The sequence below is a fragment of the Oncorhynchus keta genome, chromosome 17 (genome assembly GCF_023373465.1).
Source record: "Oncorhynchus keta strain PuntledgeMale-10-30-2019 chromosome 17, Oket_V2, whole genome shotgun sequence".
NCBI classification, from domain to species: Eukaryota; Metazoa; Chordata; class Actinopteri; order Salmoniformes; family Salmonidae; genus Oncorhynchus; species Oncorhynchus keta.
In genome coordinates, this window is record NC_068437.1 from 57,401,277 (window position 1) to 57,425,361 (window position 24,085).

The 24,085-nt window shown below is 45.0% G+C and overlaps 1 protein-coding gene across 1 annotated transcript in view; it reads left to right on the forward strand.

The window, feature by feature from the left end:
• The window catches only part of LOC118377899 (protogenin B-like), a 57,102-nt gene that overhangs the window by 6,874 nt on the left and 26,143 nt on the right, over window positions 1–24,085 (forward strand). The window contains exons 3-11 of the mRNA XM_052467041.1: window positions 1,970–2,114; window positions 2,427–2,563; window positions 2,750–2,930; window positions 3,190–3,305; window positions 8,986–9,145; window positions 9,429–9,676; window positions 14,863–15,027; window positions 15,421–15,726; window positions 19,105–19,293. Of these exons, the coding sequence (XP_052323001.1) occupies window positions 1,970–2,114; window positions 2,427–2,563; window positions 2,750–2,930; window positions 3,190–3,305; window positions 8,986–9,145; window positions 9,429–9,676; window positions 14,863–15,027; window positions 15,421–15,726; window positions 19,105–19,293 (1,647 nt within the window). The remainder of the gene's footprint in view (window positions 1–1,969; window positions 2,115–2,426; window positions 2,564–2,749; window positions 2,931–3,189; window positions 3,306–8,985; window positions 9,146–9,428; window positions 9,677–14,862; window positions 15,028–15,420; window positions 15,727–19,104; window positions 19,294–24,085) is intronic.

The window sequence follows — 24,085 nt, forward strand, 5'->3', positions numbered from 1 at the left end:
TTCTGTTGTTTCCAATGACACATTGTGTTTGTATTACGTACTCAATGGTCGGGCAGACAGAACCTTCTTAGTGTTCGTTATTGAAGATCTCTGTGATGATTCATTATCATACTTTTATTATTTATATTCCTCCTCTTCCTCCGCCTCCTCTTTCTTCTTCTTCATCTATCTGCAGTCTTAAAGCCTTATCTCCTGAGAGCCAGCCCATTGATTCGTGTTAATTTATGACCAATCATCATTCAATGCCATTCTCCCATTGATCTATTGATTGTTCTATTGATCCGGCCAGCTGACCAGCTGCACAGATGATTGGCTCAAAGACAAGAGCGTGGTGGCTGGGATGTATTAAACTCCCTCGTGGGTTCAGATCACATTTATCAACGGATCAGGATTTGACAAGACTTGACCTTATATCTTCAAACTATTAGATTGAAAGGTGAATATTCAAATTCCCAAGCAAAGTTGTTGAAATCAATGCAGACGTTTTGTGAAGCACTTGATAACAAGTTCATCAGAGAAACGTTTTTAAATGGTTAGGGTCCTACAGACCATCCAGTCAGCCATTCGTTCTTAACTGCCTCACTTGGACTCAATGGTAAAGTAAATAAATACATTTGAATATGTTGCACCAGTTTGCATCTGGAACTCATGAACTCCCTGGTTATTCTATGTGTGTTCTGAGGGCAGTCTGTGTGTTCTAAGGGCAGTCTGTGTGTTCTGAGGGCAGTCTGTGTGTTCTAAGGGCAGTCTGTGTGTTCTAAGGGCAGTCTGTGTGTTCTGAGGGCAGTCTGTGTGTTCTGAGGGCAGTCTGTGTGTTCTGAGGGCAGTCTGTGTGTTCTGAGGGCAGTCTGTGTGTTCTGAGGGCAGTCTGTGTGTTCTAAGGGCAGTCTGTGTGTTCTGAGGGCAGTCTGTGTGTTCTGAGGGCAGTCTGTGTGTTCTGAGGGCAGTCTGTGTGTTCTGAGGGCAGTCTGTGTGTTCTGGGGGCAGTCTGTGTGTTCTGGGGGCAGTCTGTGTGTTCTGAGGGCAGTCTGTGTGTTCTGAGGGCAGTCTGTGTGTTCTGAGGGCAGTCTGTGTGTTCTGAGGGCAGTCTGTGTGTTCTAAAGGCAGTCTGTGTGTTCTGAGGGCAGTCTGTGTGTTCTAAGGGCAGTCTGTGTGTTCTGAGGGCAGTCTGTGTGTTCTGGGGGCAGTCTGTGTGTTCTGAGGGCAGTCTGTGTGTTCTGAGGGCAGTCTGTGTGTTCTGGGGGCAGTCTGTGTGTTCTGAGAGCAGTCTGTGTGTTCTGAGGGCAGTCTGTGTGTTCTGAGGGCAGTCTGTGTGTTCTGAGGGCAGTTTAGAACATTGAGCCTCGCAGGCAGAAATACATTGAGTCTTACGTTGAGTGTGGAGAGTCAATACCAAACAGAGTGACCACTGCTTCCTTTGGCCAGACTGTGTGTTGTGGAGAGTCAATACCAAACAGAGTGACCACTGCTTCCTTTGGCCAGACTGTGTGTTGTGGAGAGTCAATACCAAACAGAGTGACCACTTCCTTTGGCCAGACTGTGTGTTGTGGAGAGTCAATACCAAACAGAGTGACCACTTCCTTTGGCCAGACTGTGTGTTGTGGAGAGTCAATACCAAACAGAGTGACCACTTCCTTTGGCCAGACTGTGTGTTGTGGAGAGTCAATACCAAACAGAGTGACCACTTCCTTTGGCCAGACTGTGTGTTGTGGAGAGTCAATACCAAACAGAGTGACCACTTACTTTGGCCAGACTGTGTGTTGTGGAGAGTTAATACCAAACAGAGTGACCACTTCCTTTGGCCAGACTGTGTGTTGTGGAGAGTCAATACCAAACAGAGTGACCACTGCTTCCTTTGGCCAGACTGTGTGTTGTGGAGAGTCAATACCAAACAGAGTGACCACTGCTTCCTTTGGCCAGACTGTGTGTTGTGTCCCATAGCTAATTGGTCTTTCATTGTGTGCTCCAGATATCTCACCGTTCGTGGTGCATCCTGTGCTTTTGGAGGTGACTGAGGGTTCCGTGGCCAGGTTCACCTGTCAGGTGACCTCTAACCCTCCTGCCAGCGTGACCTGGGAGCTAGACCAAAGCACACTACCGCTGGAGACAGACAGGTACAGTATATATGAATATCGGGGCAAAACGGTGTTTTAATGTAAAAAGGTTCTACAAGTGATGTTTAGGGTCCGCAGCTGGACCACGCTTACCTTGACCACGAGTTGTTTTTAACATATTCTTCAAATTAGACTAGTATGGTATTAATATGTTACGTGTTGTTTATGTTAGGGTACAATTCGATATACAAGACCGCATTTGTCTCTTGAGTTTACTTCAATCTCATCGCTTTTTTGGGGGGGGGGTTTGTGTTTATACTGTTCAATCAGGTCCTGGTACTAACTATCACTGACTATACCGTGTCTCTCTAGAATCACAGTCCTGCCCAACGGAGTTCTCCAGATCCACAACGTCCAGCTAGAGGATGCTGGGAAGTACCGCTGTGTGGCCACCAATATCGGCAACCGCGTCAACAGCAACGAGGCAACGCTCTCCGTTATCAAACCAGGTAATTGAGAATAAGAACTGTCAACAACAACATTTATTTAATAAAGGAAGCAATCTGTGTATTTCTCCTATGGACAGCTATATCATGTCTCCACTTCCTGGTATATTTCCATTAATGTACATAGAAACGTTGTTTATTGCTTTAATGCTTACTTGACATGTGTCTTGGTCTTCCTGTCTGTTTTAGGTGTTGGCCCTAAGCCCCGTCAGACGCCCCGGATCGTAGCGGGCCCCCAGAATGTGACGGTGTCCCTCCACCACACTGTGGTTCTGGAGTGTATCGCTACGGGCAACCCCAGACCCATCATATCCTGGAGCCGAGCCGACAGTAAACCCATTGACGTGTACAATGCCAGGGTGGTGGGCAGGTAAGACAGACATACACCATGGATGATTTTTTGAATCTTAAACTGAGAATCAACGATCTGACGTTCGCCCCCCCAATACTGCTGTTTACTTCGTTCGTGGCCGTCTGTACCTTTAATCAACGTCCTATATAGCTTGGCCTTTTCAATCAGTGGTTGTATTAGTATTATTGAAGACATCCGTTGTGTTTTACGGTGTTTTGTTTTAACGGTAAAAAGTGTGTTTCAAATGCGTCAAGTTTGATGTGTGTTTTTCTGTCAGTGGGAACCTCTTGATCAGTAATGTGAAGCCTCAGCACAATGGAGTCTACATCTGTAGAGCCTCCACACCAGGAACTCGTAACTACACCAACGCTGCTGCCAACCTCACCGTGCTCGGTGGGTACAATACTTTTCCTTCCTGCACAACAGAATAAGCCTGTTCAGCCGATAATCTTCGTTGAAAGTGTTTTTTTTTGTTGTGGTTGTCCAGGATTGGCTTAAATCTGTGTCTCCGATTCCAGAATCTTATGCCCGTATTCATTGCTCCAATATACAGTGGGGCAAAAAAAGTAGTTAGTCAGCCACCAATTGTGCAAGTTCTCCCACTTAAAAAGATGAGAGAGGCCTGTAATTTTCATCATAGGTACACTTCAACTATGACAGACAAAATGAGAAACAAAATCCAGAAAATCACATTGTAGGATTTTTAATGAATTTATTTGCAAATTATGGTGGAAAATAATAATAATAATGATGATAAATTACAGGCCTCTCTCATATTTTTAAGTGGGAGAACTTGCACAATTGGTGGCTGACTAAATACTAGTTTACCCCACTGTGTGTGTTTTCAGACAATGTAAAGTACTGGAATCACAGAGATCGAACTGTTATATTGTCTTTGACCTCAACCATCATCCGTGTATGTTTTGGATGGGATTGAATAGTGTTTTTTCAGACGCTCAAAGAGCTTTAGAATGTAAAGGAGGAAACTAACCTCATCTACCAGTTAAAGGGGAAGCTAACCTCATCTACCAGTTAAAGAGGAAACTAACCTCATCTACCAGTTAAAGGGGGAAACTAACCTCATCTACCAGTTAAAGGGGGAAACTAACCTCATCTACCAGTTAGAGGGAAACTAACCTCATCTACCAGTTAAAGGAGGAAACTAACCTCATCTACCAGTTAAAGGGGAAGCTAACCTCATCTACCAGTTAAAGGAGGAAACTCACCTCATCTACCAGTTAAAGGAGGAAACTAACCTCATCTACCAGTTAAAGGGGAAACTAACCTCATCTACCAGTTAAAGGGAGAAACTAACCTCATCTACCAGTTAAAGGGGAAGCTAACCTCATCTACCAGTTAAAGGAGGAAACTAACCTCATCTACCAGTTAAAGGAGGAAAATAACCTCATCTACCAGTTAAAGGGAGAAACTAACCTCATCTACCAGTTAAAGGGGAAACTAACCTCATCTACCAGTTAAAGGGGAAACTAACCTCATCTACCAGTTAAAGGAGGAAAATAACCTCATCTACCAGTTAAAGGGGAAACTAACCTGATCTACCAGTTAAAGGGAGAAACTAACCTCATCTACCAGTTAAAGAGGGAAACTAACCTCATCTACCAGTTAAAGGAGGAAACTAACCTCATCTACCAGTTAAAGGGGAAACTAACCTCATCTACCAGTTAAAGAGGGAAACTAACCTCATCTACCAGTTAGAGGGAAACTAACCTCATCTACCAGTTAAAGGGGAAACTAACCTCATCTACCAGTTAAAGGAGGAAACTAACCTCATCTACCAGTTAGAGGGAAACTAACCTCATCTACCAGTTAAAGGGAGAAACTAACCTCATCTACCAGTTAAAGGGAGAAACTAACCTCATCTACCAGTTAAAGGGGAAAATAACCTCATCTACCAGTTAAAGGGGAAACTAACCTCATCTACCAGTTAAAGGGGAAACTAACCTCATCTACCAGTTAAAGGGAGAATCTAACCTCATCTACCAGTTAAAGGGGAAACTAACCTCATCTACCAGTTTAAGGGGAAACTAACCTCATCTACCAGTTAAAGGGAGAAACTAACCTCATCTACCAGTTAAAGGAGGAAAATAACCTCATCTACCAGTTAAAGGGGAAACTAACCTCATCTACCAGTTTAAGGGGAAACTAACCTCATCTACCAGTTAAAGGGAGAAACTAACCTCATCTACCAGTTAAAGGGAGAAACTAACCTCATCTACCAGTTAAAGGGGAAACTAACCTCATCTACCTGTTAAAGGGAGAAACTAACCTCATCTACCAGTTAAAGGGAGAAACTAACCTCATCTACAAGTTAAAGAGAGAAACTAACCTCATCTACCAGTTAAAGGGGAAGCTAACCTCATCTACCAGTTAGAGGGAAACTAACCTCATCTACCAGTTAAAGGGGAAACTAACCTCATCTACCAGTTAGAGGGAAACTAACCTCATCTACCAGTTAAAGGGGAAACTAACCTCATCTACCAGTTAAAGAGGGAAACTAACCTCATCTACCAGTTAAAGAGGAAACTAACCTCATCTACCAGTTAAAGAGGGAAACTAACCTCATCTACCAGTTAAAGAGGAAACTAACCTCATCTACCAGTTAAAGGGAAACTAACCTCATCTACCAGTTAAAGGGGAAACTAACCTCATCTACCAGTTAAAGAGGGAAACTAACCTCATCTACCAGTTAAAGAGGAAACTAACCCCATCTACCAGTTAAAGGAGGAAACTAACCTCATCTACCAGTTAAAGGGGAAACTAACCTCATCTACCCGTTAAAGGGAGAAACTAACCTCATCTACCAGTTAAAGAGGGAAACTAACCTCATCTACCAGTTAAAGGGAGAAACTAACCTCATCTACCAGTTAAAGGGAGAAACTAACCTCATCTACCAGTTAAAGAGGGAAACTAACCTCATCTACCCGTTAAAGGAGGAAACTAACCTCATCTACCAGTTAAAGGGGAAACTAACCTGATCTACCAGTTAAAGGGAGAAACTAACCTCATCTACCAGTTAAAGGGGAAACTAACCTCATCTACCAGTTAAAGGGGAAACTAACCTCATCTACCAGTTAAAGGGGAAACTAACCTCATCTACCAGTTAAAGGGGAAACTAACCTCATCTACCAGTTAAAGGGAGAAACTAACCTCATCTACCAGTTAAAGGGGAAACTAACCTCATCTACCAGTTAAAGGGGAAACTAACCTCATCTACCAGTTAAAGGGAGAAACTAACCTCATCTACCAGTTAAAGGGAGAAACTAACCTCATCTACCAGTTAAAGGAGGAAACTAACCTCATCTACCAGTTAAAGGGGAAAATAACCTCATCTACCAGTTAAAGGAGGAAACTAACCTCATCTACCAGTTAAAGGAGGAAAGGAAACTAACCTCATCTACCAGTTAAAGGAGGAAACTAACCTCATCTACCAGTTAAAGGAGGAAACTAACCTCATCTACCAGTTAAAGGAGGAAACTAACCTCATCTACCAGTTAAAGGGAGAAACTAACCTCATCTACCAGTTAAAGGAGGAAACTAACCTCATCTACCAGTTAAAGGGGAAACTAACCTCATCTACCAGTTAAAGGAGGAAAATAACCTCATCTACCAGTTAAAGGGGAAACTAACCTCATCTACCAGTTAAAGGGAGAAACTAACCTCATCTACCAGTTAAAGGGGAAACTAACCTCATCTACCAGTTAAAGGGGAAACTAACCTCATCTACCAGTTAAAGATGGAAACTAACCTCATCTACCTGTTAAAGAGGAAACTAACCTCATCTACCTGTGAAAGGGAGAAACTAACCTCATCTAGCAGTTAAAGATGGAAACTAACCTCATCTACCTGTTAAAGAGGAAACTAACCTCATCTACCAGTTAAAGAGGGAAACTAACCTCATCTACCAGTTAAAGGGAGAAACTAACCTCATCTACCAGTTAAAGGGAGAAACTAACCTCATCTACCAGTTAAAGGGGAAACTAACCTCATCTACCAGTTAAAGGGGAAACTAACCTCATCTACCCGTTAAAGGGAGAAACTAACCTCATCTACCAGTTAAAGGGAGAAACTAACCTCATCTACCAGTTAAAGGAGGAAACTAACCTCATCTACCAGTTAAAGGGGAAACTAACCTCATCTACCAGTTAGAGGGAAACTAACCTCATCTACCAGTTAAAGGGAGAAACTAACCTCATCTACCAGTTAAAGGAGGAAACTAACCTCATCTACCAGTTAAAGGGGAAACTAACCTCATCTACCAGTTAAAGGGAGAAACTAACCTCATCTACCAGTTAAAGGGGGAAACTAACCTCATCGACCAGTTAAAGGAGGAAACTAACCTCATCTACCCGTTAAAGGAGGAAACTAACCTCATCTACCAGTTAAAGAGGGAAACTAACCTCATCTACCAGTTAAAGGGGAAACTAACCTCATCTACCAGTTAAAGGGGAAACTAAACTCATCTACCCGTTAAAGGGAGAAACTAACCTCATCTACCAGTTAAAGGGAGAAACTAACCTCATCTACCAGTTAAAGAGGAAACTAACCTCATCTACCAGTTAAAGGGGAAACTAACCTCATCTACCCGTTAAAGGAGGAAACTAACCTCATCTACCAGTTAAAGGGGAAACTAACCTCATCTACCCGTTAAAGGAGGAAACTAACCTCATCTACCAGTTAAAGAGGGAAACTAACCTCATCTACCAGTTAAAGGGGAAACTAACCTCATCTACCCGTTAAAGGAGGAAACTAACCTCATCTACCAGTTAAAGAGGGAAACTAACCTCATCTACCAGTTAAAGGGGAAACTAACCTCATCTACCAGTTAAAGGGGAAACTAAACTCATCTACCCGTTAAAGGGAGAAACTAACCTCATCTACCAGTTAAAGGGAGAAACTAACCTCATCTACCAGTTAAAGAGGAAACTAACCTCATCTACCAGTTAAAGGGGAAACTAACCTCATCTACCCGTTAAAGGGAGAAACTAACCTCATCTACCAGTTAAAGGGAGAAACTAACCTCATCTACCAGTTAAAGGGGAAACTAACCTCATCTACCAGTTAAAGGGGAAACTAACCTCATCTACCAGTTAAAGGGAGAAACTAACCTCATCTACCAGTTAAAGGGAGAAACTAACCTCATCTACCTGTTAAAGGGAGAAACTAACCTCATCTACCAGTTAAAGGGAGAAACTAACCTCATCTACCAGTTAAAGGGAGAAACTAACCTCATCTACCAGTTAAAGGGAGAAACTAACCTCATCTACCAGTTAAAGGAGGAAACTAACCTCATCTACCAGTTAAAGGAGGAAACTAACCTCATCTACCAGTTAAAGAGAGAAACTAACCTCATCTACCAGTTAAAGGAGGAAAATAACCTCATCTACCAGTTAAAGGAGGAAACTAACCTCATCTACCAGTTAAAGGGGAAACTAACCTCATCTACCAGTTAAAGGGGAAACTAACCTCATCTACCAGTTAAAGGGGAAACTAACCTCATCTACCAGTTAAAGGGGAAACTAACCTCATCTACCAGTTAAAGGAGGAAAATAACCTCATCTACCAGTTAAAGGAGGAAACTAACCTCATCTACCAGTTAAAGGAGGAAACTAACCTCATCTACCAGTTAAAGGGGAAACTAACCTCATCTACCAGTTAAAGGAGGAAAATAACCTCATCTACCAGTTAAAGGGAGAAACTAACCTCATCTACCAGTTAAAGGAGGAAACTAACCTCATCTACCAGTTAAAGGGAGAAACTAACCTCATCTACCAGTTAAAGGGGAAACTAACCTCATCTACCAGTTAAAGGGGAAACTAACCTCATCTACCCGTTAAAGAGAGAAACTAACCTCATCTACCAGTTAAAGGGGAAACTAACCTCATCTACCTGTTAAAAGGGAAACTAACCTCATCTACCAGTTAAAGGAGAAACTAACCTCATCTACCAGTTAAAGGGGAAACTAACCTCATCTACCAGTTAAAGGAGGAAACTAACCTCATCTACCAGTTAAAGGAGAAACTAACCTCATCTACCCGTTGTTATGTCCCTCCAGAGCCTCCGTCCATGGTGGAGAGGCCAGAGAGCCAGACTCGTCCCAGGGCTGGCACTGCCCGTTTCATCTGCCAGGCTCAGGGTGTGCCCCCACCTCGCATCACCTGGCTGAAAAATGGAGAGGAGGTGCACCTGAACGGCAGGATCAAGATGTACAACAGGTAGAACCTTAACGTCTTCCACCTTATTAAACTCATTAGACAATTCACCACTTATCCCTAAACAAATCAAAATAGATGTTAGCTGTTTCACTTTCTTTTATTTTAGAACACCTCACAGTTTCAGTATAACAAGAACAGATTGTAGTAATAGTGCCCTACAATACATTTGAGGAAATCTAATCACAATGTCTACATAATAAAAACTGTAGAAAGGGGAATTGGGAGAACCCCCCCATTTCCTGATTGTACTCGATGTTCACTAATTCTATGTTTCCCTCCACAGTAAACTGGTGATCACTCAGATCATCCCGGAGGATGATGCCATCTACCAGTGTGTGGCGGAGAACGAGCAGGGCAGCGTTCTGTCCCTGGCACGCCTCATCGTGGTGATGTCTGAGGATCGGCCCAGCGCGCCCAGGAACATCCACGCTGAAACCATCTCCTCCTCAGCCATCCTACTGGCCTGGGAGAGACCCATCTACAACGCTGACAAAGTCATTGCTTACTCTGTACACTACATGAAAGCTGAGGGTAAATGACTTGTTATAAGCCTGTATGAGCCTTAATAATGTCCTTATTACAGATGTAGGATCTTAATTTGAGCAAGTTTGCTACAGCAGGAATTATTATTATGTGGATTCTAATTAATGGACATTTTTGGAAAGGGTTGAAATATATTTCATTAGGGCAAATCAAGTCTGGCGTTTCAAAGTGGAAATTACAAACTTTAGAAGCCTTTTTAAACCTCAAAAACATTGGAAGTTTGCATTCCCTGCCGTGCAGGAAAATTCTCAGCAACCAAATAGTGATCAAATTAAGATCCTACATCTGTATAATGCTGACAATAAATCGTCACATACTCTGTACACTACATGAATCCTGAAGGCAGGAGTAAAGACAGGGAGAGTGAGAAATGAACATGTCGTCTTACAAGGATAGATGACAAAAGGAATGTCCACAAGCCACAGCTATCGGATCTCTCTAGGAAAAGAGATGAGTTATCGGAAGGGACTTTCTGGTTAAAACACGATAACAAATATCGTTTGATATGTGGGCGTTCTCAAGAAATCACTGGCGAGAATAACAGAGGCGTGGAAAAGGTTGCTTTTTCTTCATACATTCATATTTTCTGTCCAGAAAATAATTTAATTTAAAATATATATATATATTGTACCAATATGTTACAGGCGCCAAAGGTCACTAAGAACTGTTGCAAATTGTGGTTGAACTTGTTGAACTTCACAATGAAGGTATTGAAAGGAGCGAGTCCAGTCCACCTCAGTGGACTATGGAGGCAGGCAGGGGTCTAACCTCTACGGCTCTAGTAGTCTAATGTGTGACCAGCTTTCCTTGGAGGCCATCTGTTGTCGCCATGGCGAGGTCGAGGTTTAACCCGGAAGAATGGCCAACGCTCCAACATAACAACAGCTATGACGCGCCATTGTCCACCCTCAACCTTCTCAACCACACCGCTCTCGCTCTTAAAGGGACAGGGCACCATTTTCTTTAAGCCTGATATAATGGTTTTGAAATAGGACTTACTCTGTCTACTATATTCCAGACCAAACAGACCTCCAAACACTTGTAATGTTAGAAGATAATCTACAAACTATCAAAATAAAGAAAGTCACACACTCCATATATAAACTCCCAGCAATTGAATGGGTATTTATCAACATTTTGACATCACTGTGCCTTCCTCAGGGTCCACAAGGAGAAGGCACAGTGATGCCGAAACGTGAAGCATTAGTCAGCACTTCTACACAAATACATTTTTCTGGGTGTGCGCCAGCTAATGTTTTTTCATCAGAAGATAATCTACAAACATTAGTTAACTGACATTTTAAACAACAATAATTGCTGACTGTTGCGGGGGAAAAAAAAAACACTTAATAAGTGGATACAGACAAATGTAAACAAAAAGTTTTTCTTTAACTCACAGATTAGGACTGTTTGAGGCCTTTAGGCAGGAAAGACATGTTACAGATTAGGACTGAGTCCTTTAGGCAGGAAAGACATGTTACAGATTAGGACTGTTTGAGGCCTTTAGGCAGGAAAGACATGTTACAGATTAGGACTGTTTGAGGCCTTTAGGCAGGAAAGACATGTTACAGATTAGGACTGAGTCCTTTAGGCAGGAAAGACATGTTACAGATTAGGACTGTTTGAGGCCTTTAGGCAGGAAAGACATGTTACAGATTAGGACTGAGTCCTTTAGGCAGCAAAGACATGTTACAGATTAGGACTGAGTCCTTTAGGCAGGAAAGACATGTTACAGATTAGGACTGTTTGAGGCCTTTAGGCAGGAAAGACATGTTACAGATTAGGACTGTTGGAGGCCTGTGGGCAGGAAAGACATGTTACAGATTAGGACTGTTTGAGGCCTTTAGGCAGGAAAGACATGTTACAGATTAGGACTGTTTGAGGCCTTTAGGCAGGAAAGACATGTTACAGATTAGGACTGAGTCCTTTAGGCAGGAAAGACATGTTACAGATTAGGACTGTTTGAGGCCTTTAGGCAGGAAAGACATGTTACAGATTAGGACTGAGTCCTTTAGGCAGCAAAGACATGTTACAGATTAGGACTGAGTCCTTTAGGCAGGAAATACATGTCACAGATTAGGACTGTTGGAGGCCTTGAGGCAGGAAAGACATGTCACAGGTTAGGACTGTTTGAGGCCTTGAGGCAGGAAAGACATGTCACAGATTAGGACTGTTTGAGGCCTTTAGGCAGGAAAGACATGTTACAGATTAGGACTGTTTGAGGCCTTTAGGCAGGAAAGACATGTCACAGATTAGGACTGTTTGAGGCCTTTAGGCAGGAAAGACATGTTACAGATTAGGACTGTTTGAGGCCTTGAGGCAGGAAAGACATGTCACAGATTAGGACTGTTGGAGGCCTTGAGGCAGGAAAGACATGTCACAGATTAGGACTGTTGGAGGCCTTTAGGCAGGAAAGACATGTCACAGATTAGGACTGTTGGAGGCCTTGAGGCAGGAAAGACATGTCACAGATTAGGACTGTTTGAGGCCTTGAGGCAGGAAAGACATGTTACAGATTAGGACTGTTTGAGGCCTTTAGGCAGGAAAGACATGTTACAGATTAGGACTGTTTGAGGCCTTTAGGCAGGAAAGACATGTTACAGATTAGGACTGAGTCCTTTAGGCAGCAAAGACATGTTACAGATTAGGACTGAGTCCTTTAGGCAGGAAAGACATGTTACAGATTAGGACTGAGTCCTTTAGGCAGGAAAGACATGTTACAGATTAGGACTGAGTCCTTTAGGCAGGAAAGACATGTCACAGATTAGGACTGTTTGAGGCCTTTAGGCAGGAAAGACATGTCACAGATTAGGACTGTTTGAGGCCTTGAGGCAGGAAAGACATGTCACAGATTAGGACTGTTTGAGGCCTTTAGGCAGGAAAGACATGTCACAGATTAGGACTGTTGGAGGCCTTGAGGCAGGAAAGACATGTCACAGGTTAGGACTGTTTGAGGCCTTGAGGCAGGAAAGACATGTCACAGATTAGGACTGTTTGAGGCCTTTAGGCAGGAAAGACATGTTACAGATTAGGACTGTTTGAGGCCTTTAGGCAGGAAAGACATGTTACAGATTAGGACTGAGTCCTTTAGGCAGGAAAGACATGTTACAGATTAGGACTGTTTGAGGCCTTTAGGCAGGAAAGACATGTTACAGATTAGGACTGTTTGAGGCCTTTAGGCAGGAAAGACATGTTACAGATTAGGACTGTTGGAGGCCTTGAGGCAGGAAAGACATGTCACAGATTAGGACTGTTTGAGGCCTGTGGGCAGGAAAGACATGTCACAGATTAGGACTGTTGGAGGCCTTTAGGCAGGAAAGACATGTCACAGATTAGGACTGTTTGAGGCCTGTGGGCAGGAAAGACATGTTACAGATTAGGACTGTTTGAGGCCTTTAGGCAGGAAAGACATGTTACAGATTAGGACTGTTGGAGGCCTTGAGGCAGGAAAGACATGTTACAGATTAGGACTGTTGGAGGCCTGTGGGCAGGAAAGACATGTTACAGATTAGGACTGTTTGAGTCCTTTAGGCAGGAAAGACATGTTACAGATTAGGACTGTTTGAGGCCTTTAGGCAGGAAAGACATGTTACAGATTAGGACTGTTGGAGGCCTTTAGGCAGGAAAGACATGTCACAGATTAGGACTGTTTGAGGCCTGTGGGCAGGAAAGACATGTTACAGATTAGGACTGTTGGAGGCCTTTAGGCAGGAAAGACATGTCACAGATTAGGACTGAGTCCTTTAGGCAGGAAAGACATGTTACAGATTAGGACTGAGTCCTTTAGGCAGGAAAGACATGTCACAGATTAGGACTGTTGGAGGCCTTTAGGCAGGAAAGACATGTCACAGATTAGGACTGTTTGAGGCCTGTGGGCAGGAAAGACATGTTACAGATTAGGACTGTTTGAGGCCTTTAGGCAGGAAAGACATGTTACAGATTAGGACTGTTTGAGGCCTTTAGGCAGGAAAGACATGTTACAGATTAGGACTGTTGGAGGCCTTTAGGCAGGAAAGACATGTTACAGATTAGGACTGTTTGAGGCCTTTAGGCAGGAAAGACATGTTACAGATTAGGACTGTTGTAGGCCTTTAGGCAGGAAAGACATGTTACAGATTAGGACTGTTTGAGGCCTTGAGGCAGGAAAGACATGTCACAGATTAGGACTGTTTGAGGCCTTGAGGCAGGAAAGACATGTCACAGATTAGGACTGTTGGAGGCCTTTAGGCAGGAAAGACATGTCACAGATTAGGACTGTTTGAGGCCTGTGGGCAGGAAAGACATGTTACAGATTAGGACTGTTGGAGGCCTTTAGGCAGGAAAGACATGTCACATATTAGGACTGTTTGAGGCCTGTGGGCAGGAAAGACATGTCACAGATTAGGACTGTTTGAGGCCTGTGGGCAGGAAAGACATGTCACAGATTAGGACTGTTTGAGGCCTAATCTCAAACATGGACAATGGAATGTGTGTAACAATGGTAACCAAGATTGAGCATGGCAACCTCATAATGTTGCTAGGGGAAATTACCCAAAATGGGATATGATTTTGAAATTGTACCTTTATTTATAATATTTTAATTAATTTGCCATTTTTACAAGTGACAATTTCTTAAACTTAATTACAATTATCTAAAAAATGATGTTGCCATTTTCCAGTTCTGTTTCAAGGCTAGTGGGTAGCCCTTTGACTACAAGTTATAGTTAAGGTTTTATCTGACGTTAGGATGATAACACCCCCCAAAAAAAAAAAACATTCAAACAATGTTTTTTAAATGAAATATCCGTAGAACGTTCTCCTAACTATAATGTTGTGCACAACATCTGTAACAGCCACCCACAGAACATTCCCCAAACGTTCTAATTAGGTTTCCAGATCATGTAATAACATATATTTTGAGCATACTGTCGCAAACAAAATGTAAGAGCAACGTTCACAGAACCAACTTTGGTTTGCTGGGTAGTTTACCCAAACAGTGAATCCAGTTTGTTTATATACCACAGGGTTATGAAGATCTCTGGTCTTTTTATATCTATTTTATTTGTTTTTATTTCTCATTTATTTAACCAGGTCCCATTTAGGTATTTCCTCTTTTTTAAAGGGAGCCCTACATTTGAAGCATCTTACACGTTACGTTAAACCTATGCTTTTCATCTGCTCCCCGTCCGTTCCAGGACTAAACAATGAGGAGTACCAGGCAGTGATTGGCAACGACACGACCAGCTACATCATAGATGACTTGGAGCCAGCCTGGAACTACTCTTTCTACATTGTGGCCTATATGCCGATGGGAGCTAGCCGTATGTCTGACCAAGTCTGTCAACACACTCTGGAGGACGGTGAGTAAAAGGCCATACACATTTGTAATAATAACAATAAAATATACTTGAATTGAGTTGAGTTGAACAGTAGAGGACAGGGACTCAATGATTCCTTTCACTAAATCGCTTCATTTGACATAATATTGCCGTAATATTCAGGTAAACGATGTGAGTCAATGTATTATCGTATTACTATTTATTATATTGAATATACATATTCACTTGCATTATTCTTCAGATATTGGCTCTTCTGAAGAAGGTTTTTACCTTTTGTAATGATGTTAAACATATTATGTGATCGTTTTAGCTGGATTAGTTGATACACTGATTGGAAGTCGCTTCGGAAAGGAGAATCTGTTAGATGACTAATATATAATGACGTATATGATGTCGCTCTTCCTGTTCCCTCAGTGCCCCTACGTACCCCGGAGCTCAGTCTGACCAGCCACAGCCCTACAGACATCCAGGTGTCGTGGCAACCCCTGTCCACCAAACTGTCCCGTGGTAACATCTGGGCCTACCGACTTTCCTACCGCACGGCCACAGACGCCACGGTTCTGTCTGTGGAACTGGCCCAGAACAACACCCAGTACCTCCTCGGTGACCTTCAGCCTGATACCATCTACCTTCTCCGGATCTCTGCAGCCACCAGGGTGGGGTGGTGTGAACCCTCCTCCTGGACCTCCCACCGCACTCCCAAAACCTCCAGTAATAAAGGTGACTAACATCACACCCTAACCCAATACCTCCAGTAATAAAGGTGACTAACATCACACCCTAACCCAAAACCTCCAGTAATAAAGGTGACTAACATCACACCCTAACCCAATACCTCCAGTAATAAAGGTGACTGTATTGATGTTGTCAGGTTCACATCTGATTGGTCAGGCCACTATAATGATGTAGTCAGGCCCACATCTGATTGGTCAGGCTACTGTAATGATGTAGTCAGGTCCACATCTGATTGGTCAGGCCACTGTAATGATGTAGTCAGGCCCACATCTGATTGGTCAGGCTACTGTAATGATGTAGTCAGGCCCACATCTGATTGGTCAGACTACTGTATTGATGTAGTCAGGTCCACATCTGATTGGTCAGACTACTGTAATGATGTAGTCAGGTCCACATCTGATTGGTCAGACTACTGTAATGATGTAGTCAGGTCCACATCTGATTGGTCAGGCTACTGTAATGATGTAGTCAGGTCCACATCTGCTTGGTCACTTATAGAAGAAGTGTGTCCCAACTGGTGGGTCATGGTCAGTTCCTCATGGCTTATGGATAAAGTTTAGGGTTATGTGGTAGGGATATAGTCTTCTCACACACAGTGGTTGTGTTTCTCTCTGTGAATTCCTAGCCTAACCTAGCCTAGCCCCATGCAGAGTTCCTCAAGCTTGTTTCAAGCGCACAGCGCAGCAGGTGTTTATTGTAAAGGACCACAGGAGGAGGCAGGTAACTGGGTCCAGGGGCAGGCAGAAGGTCATACACAGGAGGAGTCAGAAGGTCATACACAGGAGGAGGCAGGTAGCTGGGTCCAGGGGCAGGCAGAAGGTCATAGACAGGAGGAGGCAGGTAGCTGGGTCCAGGGGCAGGCAGAAGGTCATAGACAGGAGGAGGCAGGTAGCTGGGTCCAGGGGCAGGCAGAAGGTCATAGACAGGAGGAGGCAGGTAGCTGGGTCCAGGGGCAGGCAGAAGGTCATAGACAGGAGGAGGCAGGTAGCTGGGTCCAGGGGCAGGCAGAAGGTCATAGACAGGAGGAGGCAGGTAGCTGGGTCCAGGGGCAGGCAGAAGGTCATAGACAGGAGGAGGCAGGTAGCTGGGTCCAGGGGCAGGCAGAAGGTCATAGACAGGAGGAGGCAGGTAGCTGGGTCCAGGGGCAGGCAGAAGGTCATAGACAGGAGGAGGCAGGTAGCTGGGTCCAGGGGCAGGCAGAAGGTCATAGACAGGAGGAGGCAGGTAGCTGGGTCCAGGGGCAGGCAGAAGGTCATAGACAGGAGGAGGCAGGTAGCTGGGTCCAGGGGCAGGCAGAAGGTCATAGACAGGAGGAGGCAGGTAGCTGGGTCCAGGGGCAGGCAGAAGGTCATAGACAGGAGGAGGCAGGTAGCTGGGTCCAGGGGCAGGCAGAAGGTCATACACAGGAGGAGGCAGGTAGCTGGGTCCAGGGGCAGGCAGAAGGTCATAGACAGGAGGAGGCAGGTAGCTGGGTCCAGGGGCAGGCAGAAGGTCATACACAGGAGGAGGCAGGTAGCTGGGTCCAGGGGCAGGCAGAAGGTCATACACAGGAGGAGGCAGGTAGCTGGGTCCAGGGGCAGGCAGAAGGTCATACACAGGAGGAGGCAGGTAGCTGGGTCCAGGGGCAGGCAGAAGGTCATACACAGGAGGAGGCAGGTAGCTGGGTCCAGGGGCAGGCAGAAGGTCATAGACAGGAGGAGGCAGGTAGCTGGGTCCAGGGGCAGGCAGAAGGTCATACACAGGAGGAGGCAGGTAGCTGGGTCCAGGGGCAGGCAGAAGGTCATAGACAGGAGGAGGCAGGTAGCTGGGTCCAGGGGCAGGCAGAAGGTCATACACAGGAGGAGGCAGGTAGCTGGGTCCAGGGGCAGGCAGAAGGTCATACACAGGAGGAGGCAGGTAGCTGGGTCCAGGGGCAGGCAGAAGGTCATAGACAGGAGGAGGCAGGTAGCTGGGTCCAGGGGCAGGCAGAAGGTCATACACAGGAGGAGGCAGGTAGCTGGGTCCAGGGGCAGGCAGAAGGTCATACACAGGAGGAGGCAGGTAGCTGGGTCCAGGGGCAGGCAGAAGGTCATACACAGGAGGAGGCAGGTAGCTGGGTCCAGGGGCAGGCAGAAGGTCATACACAGGAGGAGGCAGGTAGCTGGGTCCAGGGGCAGGCAGAAGGTCATAGACAGGAGGAGGCAGGTAGCTGGGTCCAGGGGCAGGCAGAAGGTCATACACAGGAGGAGGCAGGTAGCTGGGTCCAGGGGCAGGCAGAAGGTCATAGACAGGAGGAGGCAGGTAGCTGGGTCCAGGGGCAGGTAGCTGGGTCCAGGGGCAGGCAGAAGGTAATACACAGGAGGAGGCAGGTAGCTGGGTCCAGGGGCAGGCAGAAGGTCATAGACAGGAGGAGGCAGGTAGCTGGGTCCAGGGGCAGGCAGAAGGTCATAGACAGAGGGTCCAAAAAGGCAACAATACAGGCAGGGAAAAGGCTAGTAAACGTCCTCCGGGAGACCAGGCAATAGGAGGCAGGAGACCAGGCAATAGGAGGCAGGGAGTCCTCCGGGAGACCAGGCAATAGGAGGCAGGGAGTCCTCCGGGAGACCAGGCAATAGGAGGCAGGGAGTCCTCCGGGAGACCAGGCAATAGGTTGATAACATGAAATCCACTAAAGTACATGCAGGGAATAGGTAAAAAGGCGTAGTTAGTGAGGCAGGCCAAAAACTATCATACACGGGAGGAGTAAATCACGGGGAAAACCAGCGCTCCGAAAGACGTGTCACATAATACCTCACAGTGACGGGGTGCAAAGAACTGAACTAAATAGTGTGTGATAATGACATACAGGTGTGTGAACAGGTGATTAGAATTTAGGTGATCTGCGTTCAGGGGATCTAGGTGTTTGAGGGTGTGAGTTGGAAGCAGACGTTACATGATGTGTGTAGGAAAGACGTAAACTCCAAAATCCGATCCAAGCGGTGCCAGTATGTGTCCATCATCCTCTTCATACCGACTCTCCTTCCTGTGTCCTTCATCATCCTCTTCATACCTGCTCTCCTTCCTGTGTCCTTCATCATCCTCTTCATACCGACTCTCCTTCCTGTGTCCTTCATCATCCTCTTCATACCGACTCTCCTTCCTGTGTCCTTCATCATCCTCTTCATGCCGACTCTCCTTCCTGTGTCCTTCATCATCCTCTTCATACTTGCTCTCCTTCCTGTGTCCTTCATCATCCTCTTCATACCGACTCTCCTTCCTGTGTCCTTCATCATCCTCTTCGTACCGACTCTCCTTCCTGTGTCCTTCATCCTCTTCGTACCGACTCTCCTTCCTGTGTCCTTCATCATCCTCTTCATGCCGACTCTCCTTCCTGTGTCCCCACAGTGCCATCTGCCCCACTGCTGCAGCAACTGGAGCCTCTCAACTGCACCTCCATCTTAGTTCGATGGCAGCCATCTCCAGGCTCCGTGGTCGTCCAGGGTTACCGGCTCTGTTACCATGAGGAGGGCCAACCAGAACAGCCCTCCATCCAGCTCCAGCCTGAGGACACAGAATACACCATCAGTGGCCTGGGTGAGTGATAGTTACAGTAGGTATAGATTGGGTATAGGTATAGATTGGGTATAGGCGGGTATAGATATAGATTTGGGGATAGATTGGGTATAGGTGGGTATAGATATAGATTGGGTTTAAGTGGGTATAGGCGGGTATAGGTATAGACTGGGTACCACTGGGTATAGACTGGGTACCACTGGGTATAGATTGGGTACCACTGGGTATAGATTGGGTACAAGCGGGTATAGGTATAGATTGGGTATAGGTATAGATACCCAATCTATACCTATACCCACCTGTACCCAATCTATATCTATACCCACCTGTACCCAATCTATATCTATACCCGCCTATACCCAATCTATACCCACCTGTACCCAATCTATACCTATACCTGCCTATACCCACCTGTACCCAATCTATACCTATACCTGCCTATACCCACCTGTACCCAATCTATACCTATACCTGCCTATACCCACCTGTACCCAATCTATACCTATACTTGCCTATACCCACCTGTACCCAATCTATACCCACTTGTACCCAATCTATACCTATACCCGCCTATACCCACTTAAACCCAATCTATATCTATACCCACCTATACCCAATCTATACCCAATCTATATCTATACCCGTCTATAACCAACCTATACCCAATCTATACCTATACCCGCCTATACCCAATCTATACCTATACCCACCTGTACCCAATCTATATCTATACCTACCTGTACCCAATCTATATCTATACCCGCCTATACCCAATCTATACCCACCTGTACCCAATCTATACCTATACCTGCCTATACACACCTGTACCCAATCTATACCCACCTGTACCCAATCTATACCGATACCTGCCTATACCCACCCGTACCCGATCTATACCTTTACCCAATCTATAGACCTATACCCAATCTAAATCTATCTCAATTTATACCCGCCTATACCAAATCTATACCTATATAGATATAGATTGGGTACAGGTGGGTATAGATATAGATTGGGTATAGATATAGATTGGGTATAGGCAGGTATAGATCGGGTATAGGTATAGATAGGGTATGGGTGGGTATAGATATAGATTGGGTATAGCTGGTTATAGATATAGATTGGGTATAGGTGGTTATATATATAGATTGGGTAGAGATATAGATTGGGTATGGGTATAGATTGGGTATAGGTGGGTATAGATTGGGTATAGGTATAGATAGGGTATGGGTGGGTATAGATATAGATTGGGTATAGGTATAAATTGGGTATAGGCAGGTATAGATTGGGTATAGGTATAGATAGGGTATGGGTGGGTATAAATATAGATTGGGTATAGGTGGTTATAGATATAGATTGGGTATAGGTGGTTATAGATATAGATTGGGTATAGATATAGATTGGGTATGGGTATAGATTGGGTATAGGTGGGTATAAGTATAGATTGGGTATAGGTATAGATTGGGTACAGGTGGGTATAGGTGGGTATAGGTATAGATTGGGTACAGGTGGGTATAGGTGGGTATAGGTATAGATTGGGTAAAGGTGGGTATAGATTGGGTATAGGTATAGATTGGGTACAGGTGGGTATAGATTGAGTATAGGTGGGTATATGTATAGATTGGGTATAGGTGGGTATAGGTATAGATTGGGTACAGGTGGGTATAAGTATAGATTGGGTATATATATAGATTGGGTATAGCTGGTTATAAGTATAGATTGTGTATAGCTGGTTATAAGTATAGATTGGGTATAGGCGGGTATAGATATAGATTGGGTATAGGCAGGGTATAGATATAGATTGGGTATAGACATAGATTGGGTATAGGTGGGTGTAAGTATAGATTGGGTATAGGCAGGGTATAGATATAGATTGGGTATAGACATAGATTGGGTATAGGTGGGTGTAAGTATAGATTGGGTATAGGCAGGGTATAGATATAGATTGGGTATAGACATAGATTGGGTATAGGTGGGTGTAAGTATAGATTGAGTATAGGTGGGTATATAGATTGTATATAGACATAGATTGGGTATAGATATAGATTGGGTATATATATAGATTGGGTATAGGTGGGTATAGATATAGATTGGTATAGACATTGATTGGGTATAGGTGGGTATAGATGTAGATTGGGTATAAACATAGATTGGGTATAGGTGGGTATAAGTGTAAATTGGGTATAGGCGGGTATAGACATAGATTGGGTATAGGTGGGTATAGATATAGATTGGGTAAAGGTGGGTATAAGTATAGATTGGGTATAGGTGGGTATAGGTGGGTGTAAGTATAGATTGGGTATAGGAGGGTATAGGTGGGTGTAAGTGTAGATAGGGTATAGATTGGGTATAGGTTGGAATAGGTGGGTATAGATATAGATTGGGTAAAGGTGGGTATAAGTATAGATTGGGTATAGGTGGGTATAGGTGGGTGTAAGTATAGATTGGGTATAGGAGGGTATAGGTGGGTGTAAGTGTAGATAGGGTATAGATTGGGTATAGGTGGGTATAGAACTCCAGCTTTAGGACACAGAATGAAACATCAGTGGCCTGGGGAGTTTCTGGCTCCCTGTGTAGTTGTAAAACATCAGTACGGCCTGACCCTTGTTTCCTAAACAGACGCCCCTCTCCTCCCCAGCCCCCCTCTCCATCTCTGTCCTGGTCCTGTTTGTGCTGTCTTACCAACTCTTTGTGGTCATTGTCACTTCTGGCATCATGATGACCGTATGAGTTGTGAAGACGGCACACACATACCTGGGACCAGGCTACTCTAGTCCCTGTCCAGTGTCTCTCCATTCCCTCTCCCAGCATTGTGTGAGCAGCAAAGCCTCCAAGGGGGTCAGACGTCAGGGCCCAGAGGTCAGGGCCCAGAGGTCGGGGCCCAGAGGTCGGGGCCCAGAGGTCGGGGCCCAGAGGTCAGGGCCCAGATGTCAGGGCCCAGATGTCAGGGCCCAGAGGTCAGGGCCCAGAAGCCAGGGCCCAGAGGTCGGGGCCCAGAGGTCGGGGCCCAGAGGGCGGGGCCCAGAGGTCAGGGCCCAGAGGTCAGGGCCCAGAGGTCAGGGCCCAGAGGTCAGGGCCCAGAGGTCGGGGCCCAGATGTCAGGGCCCAGATGTCAGGGCCCAGAGGTCAGGGCCCAGATGTCAGGGCCCAGATGTCAGGGCCCAGAGGTCGGGGCCCAGAGGTCGGGGCCCAGATGTCAGGGCCCAGATGTCAGGGCCCAGAGGTCGGGGCCCAGAGGTCGGGGCCCAGAGGTCGGGGCCCAGAGGGCGGGGCCCAGAGGTCAGGGCCCAGAGGTCGGGGCCCAGAGGTCGGGGCCCAGAGGTCGGGGCCCAGAGGTCAGGGCCCAGATGTCAGGGCCCAGATGTCAGGGCCCAGAGGTCAGGGCCCAGAAGTCAGGGCCCAGAGGTCGGGGCCCAGAGGTCGGGGCCCAGATGTCAGGGCCCAGAGGTCAGGGCCCAGATGTCAGGGCCCAGATGTCAGGGCCCAGAGGTCAGGGCCCAGAGGTCGGGGGGCCCAGAGGGCGGGGCCCAGAGGTTCTTCCCACCACCGTTTCCCATGGATCTTATCCCTGGCTATTGTACTATAGCCACTGGGCCAGAGCTCCTCCCCCAACACCTTGACTACCACTCGATCTCCAGCAGGATGGGGTGAGGTTACCACCACACCCCACGGCCCCCTGGGACTGGCCAGAGCTAGACGGACAAAGGACCTATGACCTATGGTCTTGAGACAGTGGACTTGGATTAGAGAATTGCACTGTCTGTCCGCTATTTCACAATGGCCTCTGTGCTGTCCGAGGGTTGTGGGTTCGATTCCCACGGGGGACCAGTATGAAAATGTATGTAAGTCGCTCTGGATAAGAGCGTCTGCTAAATGACTTAAATGTAAATGTATGCACTCACTTCTGTAGTGTCTCTGGATAAGAGAGTCTGCTAAATGACTCACTACTGTAGTGGCTCTGGATAAGAGAGACTGTTAAATGACTCACTACTGTAGTGTCTCTGGATCAGAGAGTCTGCTAAATGACTCACTACTGTAGTGACTCTGGATAAGATAGTCTGCTAAATGACTCACTGCTGTAGTGGATCAGAGAGTCTGCTAAATGACTCACTACTGTCAGATACATTAGATTAGATCTCGATCTAGGCTTTTAACAGTTAAAGGATTTATCTGGAAGAAAGTTAATAGATTTATCTAGAAGGAAGTGTATAGATGTATCTAGAAGGAAGTGTATAGATTTATCTAGAAGGAAGTTAATAGATTTATCTAGAATGAAGTTTTTAGATTTATCTAGGATGTTTATAGATTTATCTAGAAGGAAGTGTATAGATTCATCTAGAAGGACGTTTATAGATTTATCTAGAAGGAAGTTTATAGATTTATCTAGAAGGAAGTTTATAGATTTATCTGGAAGGACATTTATAGATTCATCTAGAAGTAAGTTTATAGATTCATCAAGAAGGAAGTTTATAGATGTATCTAGAAGGAAGTTTATAGATTTATCTAGAAGGAAGTTTATAGATTTATCTAGAAGGAAGTTTATAGATTCATCTAGAAGGAAGTTTATAGATGTATCTAGAAGGAAGTTTATAGATTTATCTAGAAGGAAGTTTATAGATTTATCTAGAAGGAAGTTTATAGATTTATCTTGAAGGAAGTTTATATATTTATCTAGAAGGATGTTTATAGATTCATATAGAAGGAAGTTTATAGATTAATCTAGGATGTTTATAGATTTATCTAGGATGTTTATAGATTAATCTAGAAGGAAGTTTATAGATTTATCTAGAAGGAAGTTTATAGATTTATCTAG